Source organism: Columba livia, chromosome 4 (assembly GCF_036013475.1).
Source record: "Columba livia isolate bColLiv1 breed racing homer chromosome 4, bColLiv1.pat.W.v2, whole genome shotgun sequence".
NCBI classification, from domain to species: Eukaryota; Metazoa; Chordata; class Aves; order Columbiformes; family Columbidae; genus Columba; species Columba livia.
The window spans coordinates 71124373-71147953 of record NC_088605.1 but is presented as its reverse complement, the minus strand read 5'-3'; the positions used below and the strand labels follow the sequence as shown (position 1 = coordinate 71147953).

Below are 23581 nucleotides of genomic sequence, written 5' to 3'. Positions count from 1 at the left end.
AAATGGAAATATTTGTAATTCTATGTTTCAACTATTTTCTTCCTTTTGTAAATGTATTTGTTACTATTTTGACCACTTTGGTCAGGTGGATTTGGGTGAGTGCTGGGATATGTGATGGGTCTCTCCCCCTATGCAGCTGTTCAGAAAAAATGTGTTGCGGCTTAGGCTGAGCTTTGTGCAGAAATTGCCATGCTCTATCATGCAAGACATCAGATAGGATATTGATTTCTCTGGTCTGTTCCCTCCTTAATATCTCTTGGTGTTTTTTCTGATCTGTACTGTTGCTGGTTTGGTTCCCCAGCCATTTTTAATAACTGAACTGGATAGGAAAAAAAAACCCCAAACAACAACAAACCAAACAAAAAGCCACTAAGGCTCTTAGTCTTCTCATTTCTGTATGATGCGGTCACCTATAAAAAAGTCCAGTAAACAGTGAAGTATGGAAATGCTCTTATATCAAAATATGTACAGGACTAAACAGAGCAAGAGTTCAGGGAGTTTGTCTTGTTTGAGAGCCAGCACTAAGAAAACTTCTCCCTGGGATCTAGGCTTGTATTTAGATGGTAGAGGTGTATTTTCTGGTGAGAAGGGCAGGTTGTTTATTTGTGCAGAAGTCCTGGACCCTGCAAGGTGACATCCCAGCGACGGCTGCAGGGACCTGGGGAACCGGCGCTAGTTCTGCTGGTGGGACACTGCTCAGCTCCTTTCTGACCTGCACTGTTACTCATGTTTCTCTGTTCTGCCTCCCCCAAACAAGTATGTTTTTTGTGGAAATAAGAATCCCTGCCTCTCTGCACTCTGTTTGGATTGCTTGTGAGATCCCCGAGCTGAAATAGCATTGAGGCAGTTTAAATAAGGTTACACTCTTGGCTGTGTGTGTGTTGAAAATATATAAACAGTGCTAATATAGTCTGACACTTCTTATGCAATTCTATTTCTAATAAAAATATGGGAAGATAAAAGCTAACAACCACCATATTATTTGCTACCCGTGTGTGTTGTTTAGCTGATCACATCAGATATTTTATTATATTCAGCTTTTATTACTGCAAAAACATGGATTGATTTTGTTTGGTTGTTTACATGAACTTTAATTTACTTATATATAGGATATCATATTTGGGAACTATCTAAAGAAATTCATTTCTGTATCTGTTGGCTGTTGAGTATTCAACCTTAACTAAAAAAGTTCTATTAATGGCATTTTAAATGGCTGGTTACTTCTCACAAAATCCCAGGAATGTTGTCTTGCCTGGTTTTTCATATGCTTTCTTACATACAAGCCAGTTATACTTTCATGCAAAGTTGAATATATAGAATGTTATCAGTGAGGGTAATCGTTAATGGGGATGTAAACCTGGACAATGGTAATAATCTGTAGCACAAAATCAGATTGGTTTTGTTTTCTGAAGAAAGTTCTTAGAATATCTCAGAGCAGAAATGTTTCAGGAGAGGACATCATTACAGCTTTAAGAAAGGTGTTACACTGTTAAGTCTCACTGATATAAAAACACGATGCACAGATGTATGTTTTCAACTGAATCTCTTCATGCCACTTACAATAAACATAGTAAGTGATGAATGCATTACAAATCCATGCGTGTGTCCATATGGGAATCTCCAGTTCTGATTACTACAGCTAGCTCTGTGGTAGATAGAAATCCATGAGACATGTCTCCTTAAATCTCATCCTTGTGTGGAAGTAGAGGTGTGTTAACCTCTGGTGGTATAGATTATGGTGAATTGTGGTTGGCTTCATGTTCTGCTGAAAGCCTTCTGCTGTAAAGCTGAAGTTTAGTGACTGAATAACATAACATTTTACAACATGCACGTGGATTTGGGATGCTCGGTAGGAAGGCATGTGTGACTGAGGTTTGGAGTCCGTGGTAACTTTTGGGTGCTTGATGCCAGGCTTAAATACCTCAAGTGTGATGAGTCCTCTCTCTGAAAACTCGGATGTGAGTGACCTTCCCAAGTCTGCGTGGTGAGTCAGAACCAGAATTACAGCCTGGTCTGACTCCCAGGTCACCTGCTCACATTGCCAGCAGGAAGAAATCGCTGCACTGTAAGGTGGCAGGGAATACATCAGCGCGGTTCTTTTATGGATGTTAAAATTGGTGCCTTTACTGAGGTACAAAAGACTCACTCCTATAATAGCCTCCAGGAACAGTCTGTGCTGTCCCTGGCTGCGGGCAGGCCGGATTGGGAAGAGCTTGCAGTAAGACTGCAGGAAAAATGACTGAAAAGTGAACTGAGGAGGAAGTACCTGCGTATGCATTTAGCAGTTTATAAAGCCGTTTGCCTACAGAACAGTGGTTTCTAACCATAGATCGCACATCTCTTCCATGCATCAGATAACAGCTTTGTTGTGACTTGGTTGTTCTAAGGAAGCCACTAAATAACGTGTCTTTGCATGTGGTGCCCGCGGTGCTCTTACCTTGCCAGCATTCAGGCTTTGTGAGTGACCCCAGGCTCTGAACAGCAGTATTTGCAATGCTCCACTGCTTGCTCTGCAAATAAAGCTACTGGTGACCTTTATGGAAGATGACAATCTTTCCACACTGTTAGAGATAAAGAGGCAGAAAGTATTTTTTTGATTGGTTGGCAATGCTTTTGTCCTTACACACAGGATAACGTGTTAAAACAATTCTAAATACAAATTAATTGTTAGAAAGGTACTGGGTAAACATGCTGAGGTGGAACAGCTCACCCTTGCTCCTTAGCAGCATTGCTCCTCTGGGTTGTTTTGGGGTACGGAATGAGCAGATGTTGGATGTCAATATTGAGTAATCTCTCTGTAATCGTATTTCATTTCTCTAACATGCTAATACTTTATGCATCCTAGTAGTGGAACTGTAGGCTGTTGGATATTTGTTTAACTGTTTCTCACTGTGAGTAGCTGGTAGCTGTGGAATTAAATAATCTTAAATTGTAGTGGAAACTGACTTTGGGAGGCAAATATACAGCATGATTGTGTGTCTTGCTCCTCTAGGAAACCACACTACCGGAGCAAAAGAAAAACCCAGGTCATCCATAACTCTGGACAATAGTCCTAACCTAAAGTGGGATGTTAATGGTGGGAGTTTTCCCCTCTTCTCTTAGTAAGGGTTTGAATTGCTTCTGATGAACTGAGGAACTTCACCTGGAAAATATGAGCTCACTTGGAAATTCAAAAGTGCTAATTAATGAGATATATAATATGGAGCTGCCTTGCTAATCAGTTTATGAAGACAGAATTGCATTGAAGACACTTGTGATTCCTTCAGAGCAAGGAGTTTTTGCAGCTGCTGGTACAACCTGTACTCTACATCTTCTTTCAGCTCGAAGTTGGTAAAAGGGAGAAGCGGGATCCATAATTTTTAAGGGCTAAGTATAATTTTGAATTCAATTTTATATAATTTTTGACTTTAAATTACTAGCTTTCCAGTGAATTGCTTAGTTGGAGTGTCGAAAATGTAGATTGTTCCTCCGCGTTAGTGGTGTTTTAAAGATTAATTTCTGTTTTCAAGAGAAATTGAATGCAACATGTTAGAATACCTGTTGACTTCCCCCCTCGTGCTCCCCCCCGCTTTTTTCCCTACACAAACTGCACATGCAAAATGCTTTACAAAATAAGACAAACTTGGTATTGTTTGATTCTTAATATAAAAACATAGTGGCAGAATATTTTTGTGGTAGGAAATCTCTTTGCATATGCACATTTATATGACAGAAAAGGAGTAACTTTAATTTTCTGGTGATCCTGTATTAAAATTCCAAGATTAAGAACTAAACAGTTCTCAGGTCCTTTGAATGTGAGAGGTTTATATGTTCCACTGCTTACTCTGAGTAGTAAAACATTAAGAATGAGTACCACAAGCCCATAATAATTATCATAAGTTATTTGAATTTGACTTCACATAGGACTCCTGTACAAATTTGGGTGCATGTCAGGGGTGGAGTGAATAGAGTGACCACAGACTGTTCATTTTCTAGGTCAGTGTTGTGGCTTTTTCTAGAGTACAGGCCATAAACAAGGCAATCTGGCATATACAGCTCTGCATGATTTATTTACCTTATTTTAGGGTTTTCTTTTAGTGATGTTTTCCCTAAATGATACGCCTCCATTCAGTTAGGAGCAAGTCTGGGGACAAAACAGGCCTTTAACTGCAAACTCCACCTGATTAATTGACAAGGTGAGAGGATTTGTGGGGGAGCTTAGAGAAGATTTGCCAGCACAAACCAGACTTTCATCAGTGTTGCAGACTAGAGATTATCCTGTTTGCGGGGGTCTGATTTGTCAGTGGCAGCTGCATTTGAACGTGTCCTAAAATAGGGAGCTGGCTAAGATTTGCTGCCTTATGATCATTACATTACAGCAATCTGCTTTTGTTGGAAGACCAGGTGACTACATCTGATATTGTATTGATGTTACTATGGGCCTGAGGAGAAGAGCAGCATCCTTTGAGTGCTGGTTGCTTGTTCTGTGTGGCATTAAATTCTTGTTTGCTTTAGCACTAAAAGGGGTTCCTAAAAACACACGGTAAACCCTGCACTTAGAGAATGCAGGTTCTTGCCCTATTTGTTGCATCAGTCTGTCAAAAAACATGTCCTAAGTGAATTAATAGAGGAAGGGGAAGTAGAACAACTCCTAATTGGCTGGAGTTCAAAGGCTTTGGGGTGCAAAGCAAGCAGCAAACATGCAGATTTTCCAGCCCCCCGGGAGGCTCGGCAGGTGAATCGGGACACAGGTGCTGGACCATCCGGGGCATACAGAGCCTTTCATCTTCTTCTACTGGTTTTAATTGTGTTTGTCATGATAATAAGCTTTAGAAAAAGACATTAGAAACGTCTCCGGGAAATCTTTAGCTTTTCTGTTTGCTTTGCCTTCTCTATAGAGAAGTCCTTAGTTTTTCTATTTGCCTGCTCTATAGAAAGGTATAAATGTACAGACTTGTTGTGCGGAGTAAAGACTGAAGGGTAGAGTGATAGCTCAGTGTTATCACAGCCACTACTGGTTGTTGATTTCCAAATAGCAATGCTGTCTGTGTGCTTTGTACTTTTACTGCTATAGGAAGAAGGTGAAAATCAGACTACACTGTATTTGATAAGGAATGTTGCAAATGAGTTCACTGAGTCGCTATTTCAGCCCCGGTCTGTTGTTAGAACACTGATGTCAACAGGTGAACCATGGGAGTGGGCAGCATCAGCAAAGTCGTAGCCATTTGATGTTTTTAGGTTAAAATAGCTTTTTGAACAGCAGTGGGAGAAAACAGACTCCCAAAGGAAAAACAGAAAATAAAGCAAAAATGTGTTTTTCTCTTGACATCTGGCAACACTTGGATCACAGAATGTCAGGGATTGGAAGGGACCTCGAAAGCTCATCCAGTGCAATCCCCCCACCAGAGCAGGAACACCCAGATGGGGTTACACAGGAAGGTGTCCAGGTGGGTTTGAATGTCTCCAGAGAAGAAGACTCCACAACCCCCCTGGGCAGCCTGGTCCAGGCTCTGTCACCCTTACTGAGAAGAAGTTTCTTCTCAAATTTAAGTGGAACCTCTTGTTGAACCCATTACCCCTTGTCCTATCATCGGTTGTCACCGAGAAGAGCCTGGCTCCACCCTTATGACACTCACCCTTTATATACCTTTATATACCTGTAAACATTAATGAGGTCACCCCTCAGTCTCCAAGCTCAAGAGCCTCAGCTCCCTCAGCCTTTCATCATAAGGGAGATGCTCCACTCCATCATCTCTTTGGGCGATGAGCAGTGTTTGAGACCTCTGTCCGCAAGTATTTAAGAGTGATAGATCCTTAGACAGATGTCTTGAAGCGCCAGGACATTCTCATCAGGACCTTTGCTGAACTCTTGGGTGCACGCAGTCTGCATTGCCGAGAAACATTCTGACTTTGGGGTCATGGTATTTGGGTAGCAGAAATTGCTAGCCCTGGGGAAATGCTCTTCAAGAGACAGTGGTGAAATTTTGCTACTACATAAGAATAGTGCAGTTAAGTTTTTAGGGAGAGGAAAAAAAAAGGTGAGACAGTGGAACAGGGGAGGTGATTGCTGTGATTTTTGCAGGGTATTGGGGTTCCTCATGGCTTGTGGTCAGGCCCTAGGGAGGTCTGAGAGGGGACAAGGTGGGAAATGCAGGGGAAGAGGTGGAAACAATGTGCTGGAGAGGTGTGGGGAACGGAGGAGATGCTGTGGAGGAAAACCAGCTTTCTCTGCCCGGCACGTTTCAGCAGCTGGTTCCCTTTCCAAGGTCTGTTTGATGGAGCAGATCTGCAGTGTGTTATGTGCTAAAACACTTGCTGAAAAGCTGTGTGAGAGCCGTCGCTGGGAATTTCTCCACTGCTGATAATTCTGAACTGACCTTCTTGCACACATCTGTCAGATACTAATTCTAAGCCCCAAGTCAATCTAATTTCCCAAGCACTCCCTTCATTAGCCAAGCTGTAAATGCCTTAAGGTGTTTGAAATCTGCACAGTTGAGTAAAGAAAAGCCTGGGAAAACGATACTCGTAAAAATTAATAGAAGCGCATCCTTGTAGGTATATAAAAGACTTTTTTTTGGGGGGTTGGAGGTGGAGGGGAGCAGGGTTGTTTATATTGTAAATAGAAGTGTCCATTCCAAATGAAAGTGTCAACACGCAGTTCTGTTTTGTGAGTTACATCGTCTGTTTCCCCTGTGCTACAACCTGCCCAGTGCTCGCAATCTGAAAAGCCCTGTAAGAGAAAAGCGAGAGTTGGCTCTAACTTTGCTAAACATGTAAGTGCATTCATCTCCCTTGGCATCCTTATCTCTCTTCTGTTATCTCATTTCAGCTGAAATCTAAACATGCTGTTTCTTGGCTGGCAATTTGAAGAATTAGTGTTATTCCTAGAGATGCATTTGAGTGGTTTTTTGAGACAGAGATACGAAAGCAGCTGTGTGCATTAATACATGCTCTTTCTAAGACCCTTGTAGGAAAAGATGCAGCAAGCCCATTTTCTTATCTAATGAGATATAGTACAAGCATATTTTTGAAAGCCAAGTCACTTCTGTTAACCTTAAAGTTTTGCAACATTTCCCAGGTCAGGATGCCTGTCCAAGGAGGCATGCCACAACAGCTAAGATCCATTTTGTGTGACAAATTAAAAATCCTGTCTTTGCTGAGAAATTAATCTTCTGACTATGACCATTGCTGGGGAACAGATGGCACAGCTCTTGAATATAGGCTGGCTTTTAATAAAGCACAAATACATTTTCACACTCTAATCCCTCCCTCTCAGTCTTACCCCTCTTTGATTTGCAAACTTCCTTCTATGTGTTGCATCCCAGCTTCCGTTCTGAAAATAAAGTAGATTGGGAAGAACAGGAACTTTCAGACAACTAGACTATTGAAACTGGATGAAGATGAGAGATTTGCAATACTCTGAAACCTTAGAAGGAGATTTCGGATATGGTGCTCCTTGTAGGAAGAGAAGGAGGACAAAGTTTGATGAAGCAGTAAGACACAATTCTTGGAGTTCCTCTTAATGATGAACTTAGCCTGTGCAATTGTCTTGGTTTTTAGGCCTGTCTTTATGCTTGGTTGGAGGTCTGCTTACTTGGAAACGCGAGGACTATCTGTACCTTCAGAGTAGTGCCCAGAAAACACTGCAGGCAGAAGAGGTCACCTGGTGTTCATTCTTCCCATCTCCGCAGCACTTTCTGGCATTGCTTCTTTGCATTGAGGGGTCACTGTTACTGAAATCATGCTTTTGGGTAGAGGGAAAAGCTTAATTTCAGCCTGCTTTAAATGTCAGTGTTTTCAGCATGTGTTTTTATGGCTTGTAAAACTGATATGGATGCAAATCTGGGTGCCTCCTTAGATACCCAGTGCTCTGCATCCTCAGCTGCCCAGTGGAGGGTCAGATGACTTTGGTGACATACAATGTGAGAAGAGGGACTTTTCCCTCTGTCATCATCCCTGACGTGCAGGGGCTCCATAAAGGCTTATCTCTTTTGAGCGAGCGGAGGAAGAGTTTGGGCAGGGAGCAGGGAAGAGCACAAAGAAATAGCGAGCACAAGTCCCATGGAAGATGAGTACTTGCTCAACAAAGTTTGGGTGGAATGTCTGCTTGGCAAAGCCCTGCTACAGTGGTGGATTTGACCAGAAAAGGGGTTCTTGGTGGCTGGTCATCTCAATGCGCTTCTCATCAAAGCTGTCACTTTGACCATTGGTACACTTCATCTGGCTTCTTAAATCTAGTGCCAGCTGTTCTTGGAACCTGAGCAGAGGCAGGAAATGAAAGATCGTTGGGGATGATAAAGGCCTGAAGAACAACAACCACATGAAATAATTCTATTTGTTTTTTTTAGTGATGCAAGGCGAGTGAGTTAGAAGGGAAACTACATGAATGCCGTATTGGTCTTGCTTCTTCAAGATCACTGCAACACACATACCCGTGTTGAAACTGCTGCTTTGCTGCAAGTGACCTCTTGGTTGCTTTTTAAACTTTGATTTGTACTGAGGAATGGGTTAAAGATACTGTGGATTTTGAATAAGCTGCAGTGCAGTACAGTTCTTGTAGTGCCCTATGGAGCAGCTGGGAGAAAGTATTGACTGCATGGTCTCAGGACAATAAGAAAATCTGTTGTTTGTTTGGTTTGGTTTGTTTTCCTCTAGAAAAGAGAAATATATCCTGAATGCTCCCAAGTGTCAGAAGTATCTTCCCTGGCTGAAACTGGTAGTAGGTGTAGGAGTGTTATGGCTGAATATGTGTCTGTTGTAGGGGTTTTGTTTGTTTAATTTAAGCTGGGCTTCCAGAGGATGTTCCTAAATCTGAGCGATGTGCCTTGAAGCAGCTGTTTCTATTAAGGCTGTTGTTGAATGATCATCTAAATCAGTTCCAGGACCAGTGGAGAAACAAGGAAAATCATTTCAGTGTGAGCAAAGACAAATTACTGAAAAGTTAATGAGAGAATGTGTTTCTGTAGCTCAAATGGGCACTTGTAAGATGATTGTAGGCAGTTCTTAGGGCTCCTGGTGTCTTATTTTCCTGCTCGTGTGGGATTGCTTATAAAAACAGCGCAGAAATTTAACATCAGGTATCTCCAAATGGCCTTGGTGACTCATTTTAAAAATGGAAATATCTTATGTGTAGTTTTTGCAAATTTGGTCCGAATACTGATCCATTTTGGTAATCTTGGTTGTGTAAGATCTGCAAACTCAGTAGACTGTGACAGCATCTGCTTTGTTTCTCCTTTCCCTTGGTTTCTGAAATGTCTGTAGATAGTTTATTCTGAAATTGCAGGTTGTTACTCCATTATATCCCTTGGAGAATCAGACAGGAGCCAACATCATATGCAGAGGACTTCTAGATATATTTATTAGAGACAGGAAAACATAGAAGCCAATATGGAAAATACAAATACCTATTTATAGTATGTGCCCTCACTGGACAGTGGCTAACACGTACTTGCCCTCATTTTCCTCTGCTCCAAACGAGCAAGCAGCATCTTTTCTTGTTCCATCCTTCACGGGCTGGGCAAGATGGGTGCATGGGGAGAACGATGCATACTGGGGACATTGGCTCATCTAGTGACACTTAGAAAGGGAGACCCCAAAATTAATTTTTAAGCATTGCAATTACTAGTTTCCCCCCTGATTTTTGTCCTTTCCTCCTGTGTGGATGGAGCTGTACCAAGTGTTGGACAAGGACTCCAGGAGGTGACTGAGCTCTGCTCTCCCACAAGGGAAAGACTGCAACTATTACTATTGAAAACCACACTGCAAGATCTGTTGTAATTATAGTGTGTTCTGCTGCAGTGTAATTAACGGTGAAAAGCTTATGCTTAGTGGAGTAGTGCATTTTATTATTGTGCTTTTCTATTTCAGATTCTTATCATTGCCTTGGGGAGAGACAATAGCATTCATAGTAAGAGTCTGCGGTAATAATTTTTTGTGAAGGCTGGTTATGAGTTTGACTTGAGGCATTATTGCCAACATCTTGTGCTGCAAGAATATAATGCTTCAATTGTAGTATTGCATGGCACTTCAAGAAGAGGGCAGACAGAGTTGAGTTTGATGTATGTTTTTTGGTTGGGATGGACAGCTTTCTACTAATAAATGCAAATTAATGGAGACTCAAATGTTGAAGGAGCGTTACAGTATTTTTTCTGTTGAAGTAACAAACCAAAACTACCGAATCTTCCAAAATGTAAATAAGCAAAGACAAAACAGTTTCAAATAGGTGATTGCTGGCTTACTGCGTTTTGATTTGGGTTTCTTAAAACATTTTGGTATGGCAAGTCAAAATGAAACAAATCCACTAAGTGTCAAAGACAATAATTCCGGGCTCTCAGAAAGTCTCCTAATGACATATTTTTGTAGAATTCCTTTTGAAGGTCACTTTTCCAGGAGAAAAATATTTTTATTCCCTCCCTTCCCACCCACATTGCAGTTTTCTACAGAGCAGAAGTTACAGTTCCTGGTGAGGTTTCTATTTACATATACAGTGCTGAGGAAGATTAGAGGCTTTTCCATGTACAGATGATGATACCAATTTCTTACGCGTAACTGTCACACATAAATTTGAGCTTAAGTTTGCAGCAACAGTCATAAGAGATTGCTTATTTGGAATGGTTAACTCCAGAAAAGGCAATGTACAGGTTCAGTGGTTTGCCACTCTCAAAAGAGAAAAATGCAGAATTGCTATTCCTGTCTTTCCCACCCCCCCTGTCTGGCTGCTTAGTTTTCCAGCTCAGTTATGCTGCTACATTAGTCCCTAAAGCTGCACCATAAATCGGATCATTGAAATTTCCACTCTGACTTGAACAGTGGCAACTCCTCCGCTGTTGGAGACAGGAGGTACCCTTAGGAGAGGGAGTACTTTTAAAACTGGATTTGTGTTTTCTATACCAACTGGTATTTTTTAATGGAATATATTGGATTATTTTTATCACAGTTATCACCCTGTGCCTTAAGTAGTCAAAATACATAGGGAGAAAGTTAACTCAGCCCTTCATGCTTCCCAACCAACCTACCTAGAGCTTATATAGAAAGAGTTCATTATTTGGAACTCACTTCAACGCTATGGCTCAGTGGCTTTTACTTTACTACACATATTTTTTGCAGGTGATCTTAATGAGTAGGCTGCACTAATAGCCTATCTAAAAAAAAATGTTTAAAAGCTTCACTATATAGATTCTTTCAGTGGATCATGAATGTCAAAGTCTAAAGAAAAATGGAATAAAGCACCTTAAAGATCTTATTTCAATAAATAGAATTTCATACAATATTTTAACTTAAGACATACTAATATATTAAAACATTTAGATGTATTGGTTGTTGAATGCAGTGTTTCCTCCATAAGTCAAGTAGATACCCAAATTCAAAAAGAAATTAAGTTACCCTCAAATACGGGCTGGGTGCAGGTCAGTGCCTGGGGCATGTTGGATGAAAGATATCTGGATATTGATTAAAAAGTTATGTACTAAGTGTCCATAAAAGATTAGTTCCTTAAATATATCCCTCTTCTCCAAGTCTTCAAAGCCTACATTTTTTGTTCTTGTAGTAGTGGTTTTAATGTAAGTGGAAACATTAGTCTTATCTTAAATATTCAAAATTAAATATAAATTTTATCTGCAGGTTTTCCCAGAACTTGAATCTTTGAGATGGTGCATTGCTTTTATAAGCCAGTACAAGACATTTTTAATATATCCAGAAAGTACTTTGTCAGAACTATCAAATGAAGAGCTACGTTAAAAGACTTTTCAGTATTAACTTGTAATGGCAATTACAATCTTAAACTCCTTTGATTAGCTTTGTAGAGTGTTCTTGAGAGAATATTACATGCTGCGAGTTTGTTCTATAGGATGTGATGTGTCATATGATTGTTGCTGTTAGATTCAGGGCTACTGAGTGTTTCAGGGTCTCTGGTGGAAAACCAGATCCTGTGTTGAATGTCGTCTCCCTGCTGCTGGGCTGTACGTTTTGTACAAAATGTTTGGTGGGTGCAGGTGCCCCCGTAGCTGGGGTGAGAACTGGTGAGCTGGGCTGTGTGTCCTGTGCAGCTCCCAGGAAAGTCTCTTGCTCTGCTGGAGGAACAACCAAGTTCTGCACTTGTCCAAGCTCTGGCTGCCCTTTGGCATTCCCGCACTCCTAGGATCTACCTTTTTTTAAACAACTCTCTTGTGTTTAAGGTATTTTGCTATTCAGTCTAGGTTTCTGACCTCCCTTGATGCCTGAAGATTGCAATACACAATTTCGTCAGTGTTGGAAACTCCCAGAATGATTTATTTTCTTTAAATCCTGAAGAGGGATTGTTCCAGGTAGAAAGCTAGGGCAGGGTGAGCATCTTTGAAACACATGGATTAATTTTGCAGATTAATTATTTAACTTAATATCAGATTCATATCCAAAGAGTCAAGCTTGTGATTCTTTGAAAACAAGTAGATCTCATGAAGGTGGTGGGCAGTGCTTGGCATACTGAATGGCCAGAGGCCTCTTGCAGTTATAGCTTCCCTGTCCTGCCTTGTCAAAGGAGATTAACTTGCAGACTCTGAAATGTTGTGGCCTTCAGAAAGATGAGCTATAAACCTTTCCAGAGGGAAAATCAGCCCTTGGCATCTCTCCCCACCTCAATTTTCCACTTCCCCCAGCTATCATATTTCAAACCCCATGTCCAGCCCACACACAATTTTTGTAGCCAGCTTAGCTAGGGATGTATTTCTCTTCCTATTTCTGCCTGTTACACTTAGTTTATGGCAGTAATGCCTGCTTGGTGGGAGTCACTGCAATAAAATTGTTCCCCTGCTGGTGCAGGGGGACTAGCTCTAGAAGCAGAAGACTTTTGTGTCAGGGTAGTCACATCTTCCACAGTGCGGCTGGACCACTTTACATGCACGGGTCTAATCAGAGCAGTTTGTCTTCTCTGTTTTGATATGGCTGTGTTGAAGCATCTTGGTCATTCTTATGGTGTCGCTGGAAGGGACAAACGTGCCGGTTCAAAACCATCTGTCCCAGGGTGTAGGGGATACTTACTGCATCTGGGTGCACCTCCTTCAATGTGGTGCCAGAAGCTGGTTGTACTATTAGTTGCAGCAGCATCTCTGCTGGAGTTGAAACAGCCATTCATATTTTTAAAAATTAAAATAAAAAAATCTTCCATGCTTTGGTAAGCTGCATTGTTGTTATTGTCTTTTAACACCGTGAATGTCCATAGTTCACTTTTGGTATATGGCATGTAATTATGAAGCAAAGGGGAAGGACCTCAGTCACATATTCTATTTGAGATTAGGAGTGCCAGGCTGTTTATGATTCAGCAGGAAAAGACTTTGCTGAAACCACGCCTGCTGTTTCAAGTTACACTGAGGAGACTGTACTGCTGCAGAACGCTTCTGCCTTCAGGCATCACGATGTAGACATCTTGCAAGCAGCTATTTTTTGGGGTAGAGAAGAGGGCTTATTGTAAGAATTGCATGAAGCACTTGAGAAACATTGCATGTTTCTCCCCTTCTTTCCTTCCCCTTCTGCTTTTTCCTTGAGTTATTTAAACCACGCCAGACAGAAAGTTCGACCATGGGCAATAATACCTTAATACCTTTGGCAATGTTTGTGCTTCCTATGAGGATGGTTCTGTCTTTTACACAGAGATTGTGAAGCGAGGGGGTTCTTCTTCAGACGGACACCTCTGCTGTCAGATCACACAGAAGTGGGTCACCCCAAGAGGCTGGTCACTGCTTTTGAGCAGGTGAATCTTGTGTGCTAACCTTCCTAAAGCCAGCTCCCTGTGTCCCTGCTGCAGGTGTGGCTGGGGGGACACGCCGGAGCTTGCGGGGGCCTGGAAGGAGCAGCACCTCCCAGCACCTTGGTGCCGTCTGACGGTAAGTGTGCCCAGCGGGCTGCCCCTCCCACCAAAGCCAGCCACCTTTTCATCTGTTTTGTGGGAGAAGGGCGAGGTGACATTAGTTGCATGTTATATACATAACATAACATACTGGGAGGAGTGGCTGACATGCCAGAAGGCTGTGCTGCCATCCAGCAAGACCTGGACAGGCTGGAGAGTTGGGCAGGGAAAAATTTAATTAAATAGAACAAATTTAATGAAATATAACAAGGGCAAGTGTAGAGTCTTACATCTGGGCAGGAACAACCCCAGGTTCCCGTATAAGCTGGGGAATGACCTATTAGAGAGCAGTGTAGGGGAAAGGGACCTGGGGGTCCTGGTGGACAGCAGGGTGACCATGAGCCAGCACTGTGCCCTTGTGGCCAGGAAGACCAATGGTACCTGGGGTGTATTAGAAGGGGGGTGGTCAGTAGGTCAGAGAGGTTCTTCTGCCCCTCTACTCTGCCTGGTGAGACCACACCTGGAATATTGTGTCCAGTTCTGGACCCTCAGTTCCAGCAGGACAGGGAACTGCTGGAGAGAGTCCAGCGCAGGGCAACAAAGATGATGGAGTGGAGCATCTCCCGTGTGAGGAAAGGCTGAGGGAGATGGGTCTCTGGAGCTTGGAGAAGAGGAGACTGAGGGGTGACCTCATTAATGTTTACAGATATAGAAAAGGTGAGTGTCACGAGGATGGAGCCAGGCTCTTCTCAGTGACAACCAATGATAGGACAAGGGGCAATGGATACAAACTGGAACACAAGAGGTTCCACTTAAATTTGAGAAGAAATTTCTTCTCAGTGAGGGTGACAAACACTGGACCAGGCTGCCCAGGGGGGTTGTGGAGTCTCCTTCTCTGGAGACATTCCAACCCACCTGGACACCTTCCTGTGTAACCTCATCTGGGTGTTCCTGCTCCGGTGGGGGGATTGCACTGGATGAGCTTTTGAGGTCCCTTCCAGTCGCTGACATTCTATGGTTCTATGTGATTCTGTGATAGATAGATAGATAGATAGATATACATACATACATATGTCCCGGAAGTAGATGTACTATCTTCATTAAATCTAGAATGTATTGTGTGGTTTTCTTTATTCATCCTGTGTTTTAAAATTAAACTACAACTTACAAAACGACTTTTTCCCTTTTTTTTTCCCTTCCCCTCGCAGAAGTAACTATTAATTACAGACATGGTCTTCCTGTGATAACTCTTACGCTGCCCACAAGAAGTGAGCGCTGTCGGTTCACTGTTAAGCCAATGCTCACCACCGTAGGGGCATTCCTGCAGGGTGTGCAGAGAGAAGATAAAGGAATCGAGAGGGCAGAAGTCTTTGCAACAGGTATCTTGCATTTCTGTTGTTCCTAAAAAATAAATACATTATTTTTCAAATGGGCTGTATTTCTCTTCTGCAGCACGAGTTCAGTCCACCACCAGGTTTAGCATCGTTGCTATTGGAGTAGCTCTTGAATGCTTCTGGGTTTATTGGTGTTTCAGATTTGAGTCCTCTTGGAAAGGCTGATTGAGGAATTGGGCATATTACTGTTACCATCCCTGTAGTGTCCTCTAAGATCTTTTTCAGGGACCTTCTCTTCGTAATGCTCTCTTTAAATAAGTGTCTCTCTTCTGGTTTGATTGATGCCTTTTTCTTTCCTTGTCCTCTATGATCATTCTTAAAGACAACCAGTTGGGCTCTTGAATGTCATGTCTGCCAGTTGTTCTGTGTTACCTGGAGCTGGAAGAATCTGTTTGCCTTACTACAAACTTAAATTCATATGTAAAACTTACAAAGAATTAAGCAATGAGATAATGTATGCAATGATAAGGGGCAGGTTTTTGAGGTGTTGTGGATGTTTAATTTATTCAGCTTATAGTTCTTGGGGACTCTTGATCTGAAAGGAAAAAGCTGTACTGATAATGTTCGCATCGATGTTGTCTTTCTTCTTGTAGCGTACTGTTATCTCATTTTCCCAAACCTTCAGGTAATTTCTCAGGTTCTGATTGCTGTTTTCATGTGTTCATATGTTCTGTTTCTTCTCTCTGTCATAACTGGGTTCATTCATAATGTTCCCTTTCTTCCCGGTTAATATTGCAGAGGGCTGCAGGGACTCTTATAGGCACCAAAAATAGATTGATGCTCCTAGAAGATCAGAAATGCACAGATCTAGGAGAGGCTGCTTTAGTTGCCTTTAAAAGCGCATTTAGTAAACCAGGAAAACACCCCATAGAGAAATATATTTATATCGCCTAGGGCAATGGAGGTGTGATCTGTGTGGATCCCAGTGTGTGCATGAGCTTTGTATAAAAATGAATTACGGTGTTCTTGGGTTTGTTTGGTTTATTGAATTATTTATTTATACTGTGTCTGCCAGGTAGCAAAGGTAAAAAATTCTGTTGAAAAAGATGATTTTGTCAAAGACTGTGGCATGTTCAGAAGGCACTGTGCCAAGTCATTGTTGCCAGAAGGTGTCCTTCCCCTTAACATTCAAGTTTTCACTAGAAAGGATTCCTTACATGGGTGAGGCCTGTGCCAGCCAACAGTTAACCCCTGGGTGCTGCTCTCTGTGCAGAGACATTGGGAAGCACAAGATAATTTCTGTTAGAAACCTACAAATCCGTCATTTTTGGCAGGGCTGGGAAGCAGATTCCGAAGTGGAAAGGAATTTGGGCTGGTTTCACCTCATTTGTCTCATCTGTTTAACACACCCCACCCCGACTTTGGAATAGAAACACTGTCTGCTTTGATTAAAACACTGACTGTTACAGTTCTCTGCTTTATATTTTTCAGGTGCCAGGCAATCGTAATGGTAAAGAACAGCTAGGATGTTTAATTTATTAGGAAACTGATACTGTGAAGAGAAACTATCGGTCAAATACTGAGAGTTGAATTTAAACATTTATTATTAAAGAAAAATGATGAAGCCTTGAATTAGTGCAGACTCTTCTTCTGCGTCATTTAGCTATTAAATGAAAGGATTAGTGCTGTGTATGACAACTCCCTTTCATTTTCTATAGATTTGATTTTCCTGCAAAACATCTGTAGACAAAAAATGGCCCTTGGTCCACATTTGAACTCCTGTGCTTTGGTATAGGAAGGAAAGTAGCCTTTTGCTGAAAGCCTCTGGGGAATTTTCTAAAAGGTTAATAAATTGGTGTTGTATGACATCCAGAACAAAGACCCCGTCCAGCACTTCTTTTGAGAAGCATCTTTTGCTTAAAGGTCACTTCATAAATGTCGCCTTAATAATTTACATGCAAATGAGCTTCGATGTCCTATTACACTATTAAAAAAAAAAATAAAAAAAGAAAATTAAATACTAATGGAGTGGATTGGAAGTGGTAGCCTTCCAGGTTTGCTTTGCCACCCACACAGAGTGCTGTGTTAGCTGGCGGAGTTGGGTCGTCTCAGCCTGAGAACAGAGTTCCAGCGAGTAAATAATCACATGTATGGGGTTATCTATGGTGCCTTTGTGTAGTGGGGACAGATGGAGGAGCCCGGGATGCTGTGACAAATATTTACATACAAAAATCTTCATATTTTGTAGCCTGATCATTGTTATTCTCAGGAGTAAAGCTGCTGTTTGCTGCTGCTGCCCACCCCTTGGCGGATGGACGCCCCTTTTTATGTGTTGGAAATGAAGACCGGGTCAAACAGCTGCTCCGTGGCTTTTGACCCCCCCCTGTACCACAGTGATGTCCAGCTGCAGTGATGTGTGGTGCCAGGGGTTCCTGGGGGGTCTTGTGTCACCTGAACCCCCTGGTTTTACTGGGTGACTCTGGGATCTGCTGGACTTTGGCCGGTGAGAGCTCCAGGGAATCCACCATGACACATTGCTGCTAATGACTCTGGGAGCTCATTTTCGGTGTCTTCAGCTCCCTGCAGGATGTGACGTGTTCCTTTGGCTCCTGGCTGCAGTGGGGTGTGCTGGACAGTGAAATGAAGAGGAGATATGAAAGCTGTCAGGCAGGAAGAGTAGTAATACACTAAAGAAAAGAGGTTATTTACAAACTTCAGGCCCCATTAAACAGGGAAACAAAAACCAGAGATGGGACAAAACAGATCCCTTAAATTTCATCAGCGGCCTTAGGTTACACGTGCCTTTGTGTACTGAATGTAAAATAGGAAGGGATCCATTTCTCATTTGGGTGCAGCTATTTCTCCTGTTGCTCAAGAATTCAGAAATGCCACCAGAGTGCTGAGCTTGTGTTGAGAGTGTCCTGGGAAGGACTGCAGTGTGTCCATGCTTTTGGATGAGAGTCTTCTCATGTATTGAAGCTGTGGTTCATCTACCAGGGGCAAATCTTGTCTAAGGAATGTAGACACAGACACTGCCTGTTGGGTGAAAGGGCCTTTGGCAAAGAAAAATGTTAAAAGAGGGACTGAAAAGAAAGAACAAATATAAAATCAGGATAAAATCTTCTACAACCAGCTTTGATTGAATGTCACAGTTACCCTCTTGCCCCTGATTTTAAGTAAATGAAAACAGATATGATCTTTTTTCCTCATCCTATTCTCAATGTTGCTGGTGGGACAGCATGCATGGGATTATTTTTTGCTTTAATTAAAACAAAAAAAAGGTACAAAAGGTTTCTTCAGAGCTTTTTGGACTAATGCCTCTGCAGTTCCTGGTCTGCCTTGTACTGGACAGTCTAGCTGTCTACTTCTGCCAGTCACAACTGATGTCGAAACAGAGTGATTCAAGTACCATTAGTAAAAATCTGAACACCACTACTAGCCAGAATTGCTCCTTTTGATCAGAGGAACTTGTTTTTAAACATTAATCTATAACTGAAGATGAGGTCTTTGAAATTCTTTTAATTTCCCCTAAACCCCTCGACCTAGTGAAGATGCAAACTTGTGTGAGGATGGAGAGACAAAAATGCAGATTTTTATGTAGCAATTTGTTTCTGTTTTGTGCAAGACTTCTTTTTCTTCTGCCCTCCCCTTCCCAATAGGCCAGTTCTTGCCATGATCATAACACAAGATGCAAGTCTGCTCACAGTGTTGGCAAGTCCAAATGACACTGCTAGAGAAAGCGTTCAGGCACAGACTCTGCATTGATGTGTTCCTCCTTACTGTTTAGTATCAGTTACCACGTTTACTAAAAGTGCAGTTTCCTACCAAACTTTATTAATAAAGAACCCTAGATTTTTTCCATAGGGATATCAGCTGATGTATAAGATTCCTTATGATAAATGATTTAGAGCTTAAATCTTTCTTCTGCAGATGGTAGCAAGGTCTCTGATGCAACCTTGATGGAGGTCTTACTGATGAATGACTTTAAACTCGTTATCAACAACACAGCATACAGTGTGTCGCCTCCTGTAAAAGGTAAGAGTGTCACTTAATAACTCTTGATTATTTCAGTTCGCCTAGTGAAGTGCATGGGAAGTCTCAGAAACCTGGAAGCTGTCTGGGGAAGGGAATTTATCTTTTTTTTCTTAAACCATCGGATGGTCCTGCTTTTGGGCGCTGGAGGTGGGGAGAGAATGAGTAAAGGTGGTTTCTTGAAATATTTTATATGACAAATGTTTTCTTTTCAGATAAGCTGAGTAGTGAGCATGCTACTGAAATGGAAGATATCAAATCCTTGGTTCACAGACTGTTTGTGGCTCTACATTTAGAAGAACACCAGATTAGGAAAGAGAGAGAATTGCTGCAGAAACTGGATCATCTGAAAGAAGAGCTGCTGCCTCTTGAACAGGTTGGAAAGTGGTGTCATTTTCTTTATTTAAATACTCAAAAGCATTTCCTTTTATCCAGAGTGACTCCAGTAATAGAAAAATATCAGCGTGGATGGCTATGGTGTGTCTGGTTTGTATGTTATGTACACAGGGTCAGTTCAAATATAATTCATATTCTTTTCGATTCAGTTCTTTTTCCCTCCTGTTACGCACATGCACAAAGCACAACATTTAGAGAAAGCTGTCATGAGCAAGTCTCAGCTTTGCTAGTATTGGGCTTGAAAGTCCATTTAGTCACGTGTTGCTCTATGAGTTCTGAATACCCATTACACAAATAACCCATAGTGAGGTAGCAATAATCTGTGGCTTAGGCCAGGGTTTTCTGTATCAACAAGGCAGATTGTTTGGGCTAATGGTTGCCATAATCCGAGAAGGGAAGGTATGAATGTTACTCTAGGGCAGGCTAAGCTAACCCAGCATGACGGGAGGAAGCCAGAAAGAGCCTGACGGAGTGGACAGACTTTTTCTTGGCTTCAGATGTGCTTTGTGAGGTCCAACCTCAACGTTAACCAGAGCTGCCTTGAATGGTAAATGGAAGTCCTGGTAGACATAAATCCCTGGTAGTGGGAAGAGGAGATGAAAATCAGGGTTTCTTGGGGCACAACAGCCAGATCTGGTTGCCTTTGGGTTTCAGTCCTTTTCTTTCTCCACAGGGTAAGCTGGTAAGAGGAGTCAGTGAAAGATCCTGAAAAATTATGTAGCCCAGCAGGAGAAAACATAGTTGAGGAGCTGCTCATCAGTTTCACTCATGTTTGCTTGAACAGGTTTCTCTTTTTTCTTTTCCTTAGATGAAAGCCAGAATCACGGACAGTGCAGATGCAAAGACCTCCAGGCTTCTGTGGGTGGGCTTAGCTCTGATGTCAACACAAGGAGGAGCGCTGGCATGGCTCACTTGGTGGGTCTACTCCTGGGACATCATGGAGCCGGTCACGTACTTTGTCACTTATGGGAGTGCCATGGCTTTCTACGCCTACTTTGTTCTTACCAAACGGGTAAGTCCTCGTTTTGTAAATGTCTGGAGTATTGTAGAGGAGGAGAACTGACTCTGACAATCACGATGTTTGGGCTCTGATGAAAATACAATTCAGTAAGTAGCCTTGTCATCCGACAGGGACTTCTTTGATCCCTAATGGGGCTGAATACGAACATCAGGTTACACAAGTCAAGCCAGATACTGTTAAACATGAACTGCAGACCAGCTGCTGAGCATAACTACTATCTGCAAGATTTCATAAGCTACAGAATAAAAAGCAATGAAAGAAGTCTCTTATTTTAGGTTTTTGCTCATTGCTGTAAAGGGAGAACAACTAGTAGTGCTGTGCCAGTTTGGAAACGCTGCCTCACTGTGGGCCAGGAAATGAATCACTGCCCAGTAGTTTTATTTGCTGGAGTTTATGTATAAACAGCGCAGGGTGCCAAACTGTTGGGAAACGTGGCAGTTGCATTACTGAAATGTACCTAATTTAGTGCCTGAAAGAATGTTATTGCTTTGTTCTTCACAATGAGACTGCTTTTCCATGACTTTGAATGAACAGAGGTAAATCTAGGACAGCTGAAATGTGGCAGGAAACAGGCATTGTTTAGAAGAAAAAAGTTTGCTGAGTAACAAAAAAAATAGGTCTTAATTGAGCTGCACAATACAGACTTGTCCTGGAATCCTATAAGACTCTGAGGAATGATTCTTTTTCCTTTTTTTAGCTCAGTACTTTACTCCCAAAGTGAACATCCTGATGTCAAACTTTCTGCGATGCAAAAATCTTTTTGTTACGGAGGTATACGGAAGAGTAATCAGCGTTTCCTTCCATAATACCGATGTATCTATAGACCTCGTGAGATGTCAGATTCCGGTAGTGACAAGGGGAGATGTGTCTGTTTTTATGAACAGCTGGCTCCAAATGTGACTTATACTCCTCACTGATTTTGAAGAATGGCTAAGGCATTCCTACCTTTTGTATATGAGTAAATAGAGAGATTACTAGTTGGCTTTTTTGAACAGCTGCTGGCACCTTTGCTTGAGACTTTCAAATAAGTCTTTTGAGAAACAGTAGCTGAACTTTCTCAGACTCCTTGAAGTAGTGTCTGTGGACTCAGATGGCTCCAGTCATGAAGATCACACTATGTCTTTATGATGACTGAAAATTCCTTTAGATGTGATAGAAATGATTCCTGCCATGTGTCTAAACATCCCCTATGACCTGTAAAGGGCATAACTTCATATGTAGCCTCTTAACAGAACATATATGTGTGTGGAACTAGATAAATCTTCCTGAAAATGGCTGAATTTCTATTGAAAACTCATTTGTACATATAATCTTCTGACCTCTACCCAGTTTTCTTGCTAACCCCAAATATGTTCCCTGCTTTCTTCACCAGGACTACATTTACCCTGATGCTACAGACAGGCAGTTTCTCCATTACTTCTATCAGAAGTCCAAAAAGCAGCATTTTAATGTGGAACGATATAACAAGCTCAAAGAAGACCTAGCAGAGGTATTTGAATATAATCCTTAAATAATGAAGCATCCTTTGGGTTAAGGCTTTTTTAGTAAACTCCCAGCTAACAGAAAACTGACCTCAGGGTTTGCTAGTTACATTCAATATGGTGCATTGCTTATCAGCCACTTTAAGCTGTTCAAATGATCAGTGTCTGCCACTGACATAAACTACTTTAGCAGATCATCAGAAAAGGAGACTTTCATGAATTTAATTTATTTTTAAAGTCAGTTTATCAGCCTTACATGTCCTTTTTTTTGCATACTCTACTATGTTGCACTTTTGGCCATTTTAATGGAATAACTGCATAGCTTTTGGAGACAGTATGTTTGCTGCACTGCTATGGTAACACAATCTCCCCTTTCCTTGGAAGGAGACTGTCTTGCAGAGTTCAGCATTTGACACCTTAATCCTATTCCTTAGGTACAAGGCTTAGATTTACAGAATGTGTGTGACTGGATGGAAAAGGTGCTGGAAGCACCTAGGAGCAGCTTTGTGATCTTCATGAAAAAATGTAGCAGATCTCTCACCCCTCAGGTCTTACTCCCCCATCCCATCACCAGCCCCTGTGTTCAATGTCTTATAAAAGAAAGCTGAAACGACCCCTAATTTTAATTCAAGACCGGTGGTTCAGGGTATTGTTTCATGAGCCACATTTGGCATAAGGGCGAGTGGTGGATTGGCGGAGCACACGCTTCTCTCCAGAGATGGGCTGAATGACCTGAGCAGGTCCATGAATGTTCAGCATCCTCCATGGATCAGTTTGGTTTCTTGTGTAAGAGCAATGCCTTCTGAGAAAGGAAAGGTAGTGGATGTGTGAAAGAGGAGAAAACGGAGGCTGCAGAAGGATGAATTCTCACTCTTTCTTGCCCTGGCAGGCAGAAGAATCCCTGAAGCGTCTGCGCCAGCCTCTGCACCTGAGGCTTCCCATCCAGGAAATCAGTGACAAGGACTGACTTTGGTTTTGTATATATTGAAATTGCCCTTTCAAAGCTGATAACGTGTATTTAGTTACTCTATAGAAACTGGATATTTTGGACCACTATAGTTTTGAAAGTTGCAATAAATATCTATAAAAATTGTTTGGTCACTTGATGGTTTGGGTTTGTGGGAGTGGGTTTGTTATGGTTTAGTTTTTATTTGTTTGTTGTTGTGTTTGGTTCTGTTTGTGGGGGTTTTTTGGTGTGTTTGATTGGTTTGTTGGGTTTTTTGTTTGTGTTTCTTTTTTTCTTAACCCTATAATGAAGCTGCTGAAGCAAAGTTCTGCAAGGTATTTGTCAAATCCCATGATTAAAATGGAGGCGTTCTGCCTGCTGGTAGAATGACAGGGGTGTTTTATAGAACAAGGGCTGTCTTTTCAGTACCAGTTCCTATAGCACAGCAGTACCTCACAGAATAATTAACTTCTGCATTGAGTATTCAGGATTTATTTTCCTGAAATTACTGTTTCCTTTTCCCTAGCTCTGTGCATCGACTCTGCTGGTGTAACACAGTTGTTGGAGGTTAGG

At 41.8% G+C, this 23581-nt stretch overlaps 1 protein-coding gene across 3 annotated transcripts in view; it reads left to right on the top strand.

The window, feature by feature from the left end:
* The window catches only part of MCUB (mitochondrial calcium uniporter dominant negative subunit beta), a 42208-nt gene extending 19053 nt beyond the window's left edge, over positions 1–23155 (top strand). For 2 of the 3 annotated variants that reach the window (XM_065062329.1, XM_021283086.2), the window contains exons 2-8: positions 13757–13835; positions 15007–15177; positions 19063–19167; positions 19380–19540; positions 20369–20572; positions 21954–22070; positions 22952–23155. In XM_065062329.1, the coding sequence (XP_064918401.1) occupies positions 13757–13835; positions 15007–15177; positions 19063–19167; positions 19380–19540; positions 20369–20572; positions 21954–22070; positions 22952–23029 (915 nt within the window). In that variant the 3' untranslated portion in view covers positions 23030–23155. The remainder of the gene's footprint in view (positions 1–13756; positions 13836–15006; positions 15178–19062; positions 19168–19379; positions 19541–20368; positions 20573–21953; positions 22071–22951) is intronic. The other variant, XM_065062328.1, reaches the window with a different exon arrangement.
* Positions 23156–23581: the final 426 nt, after the last annotated feature.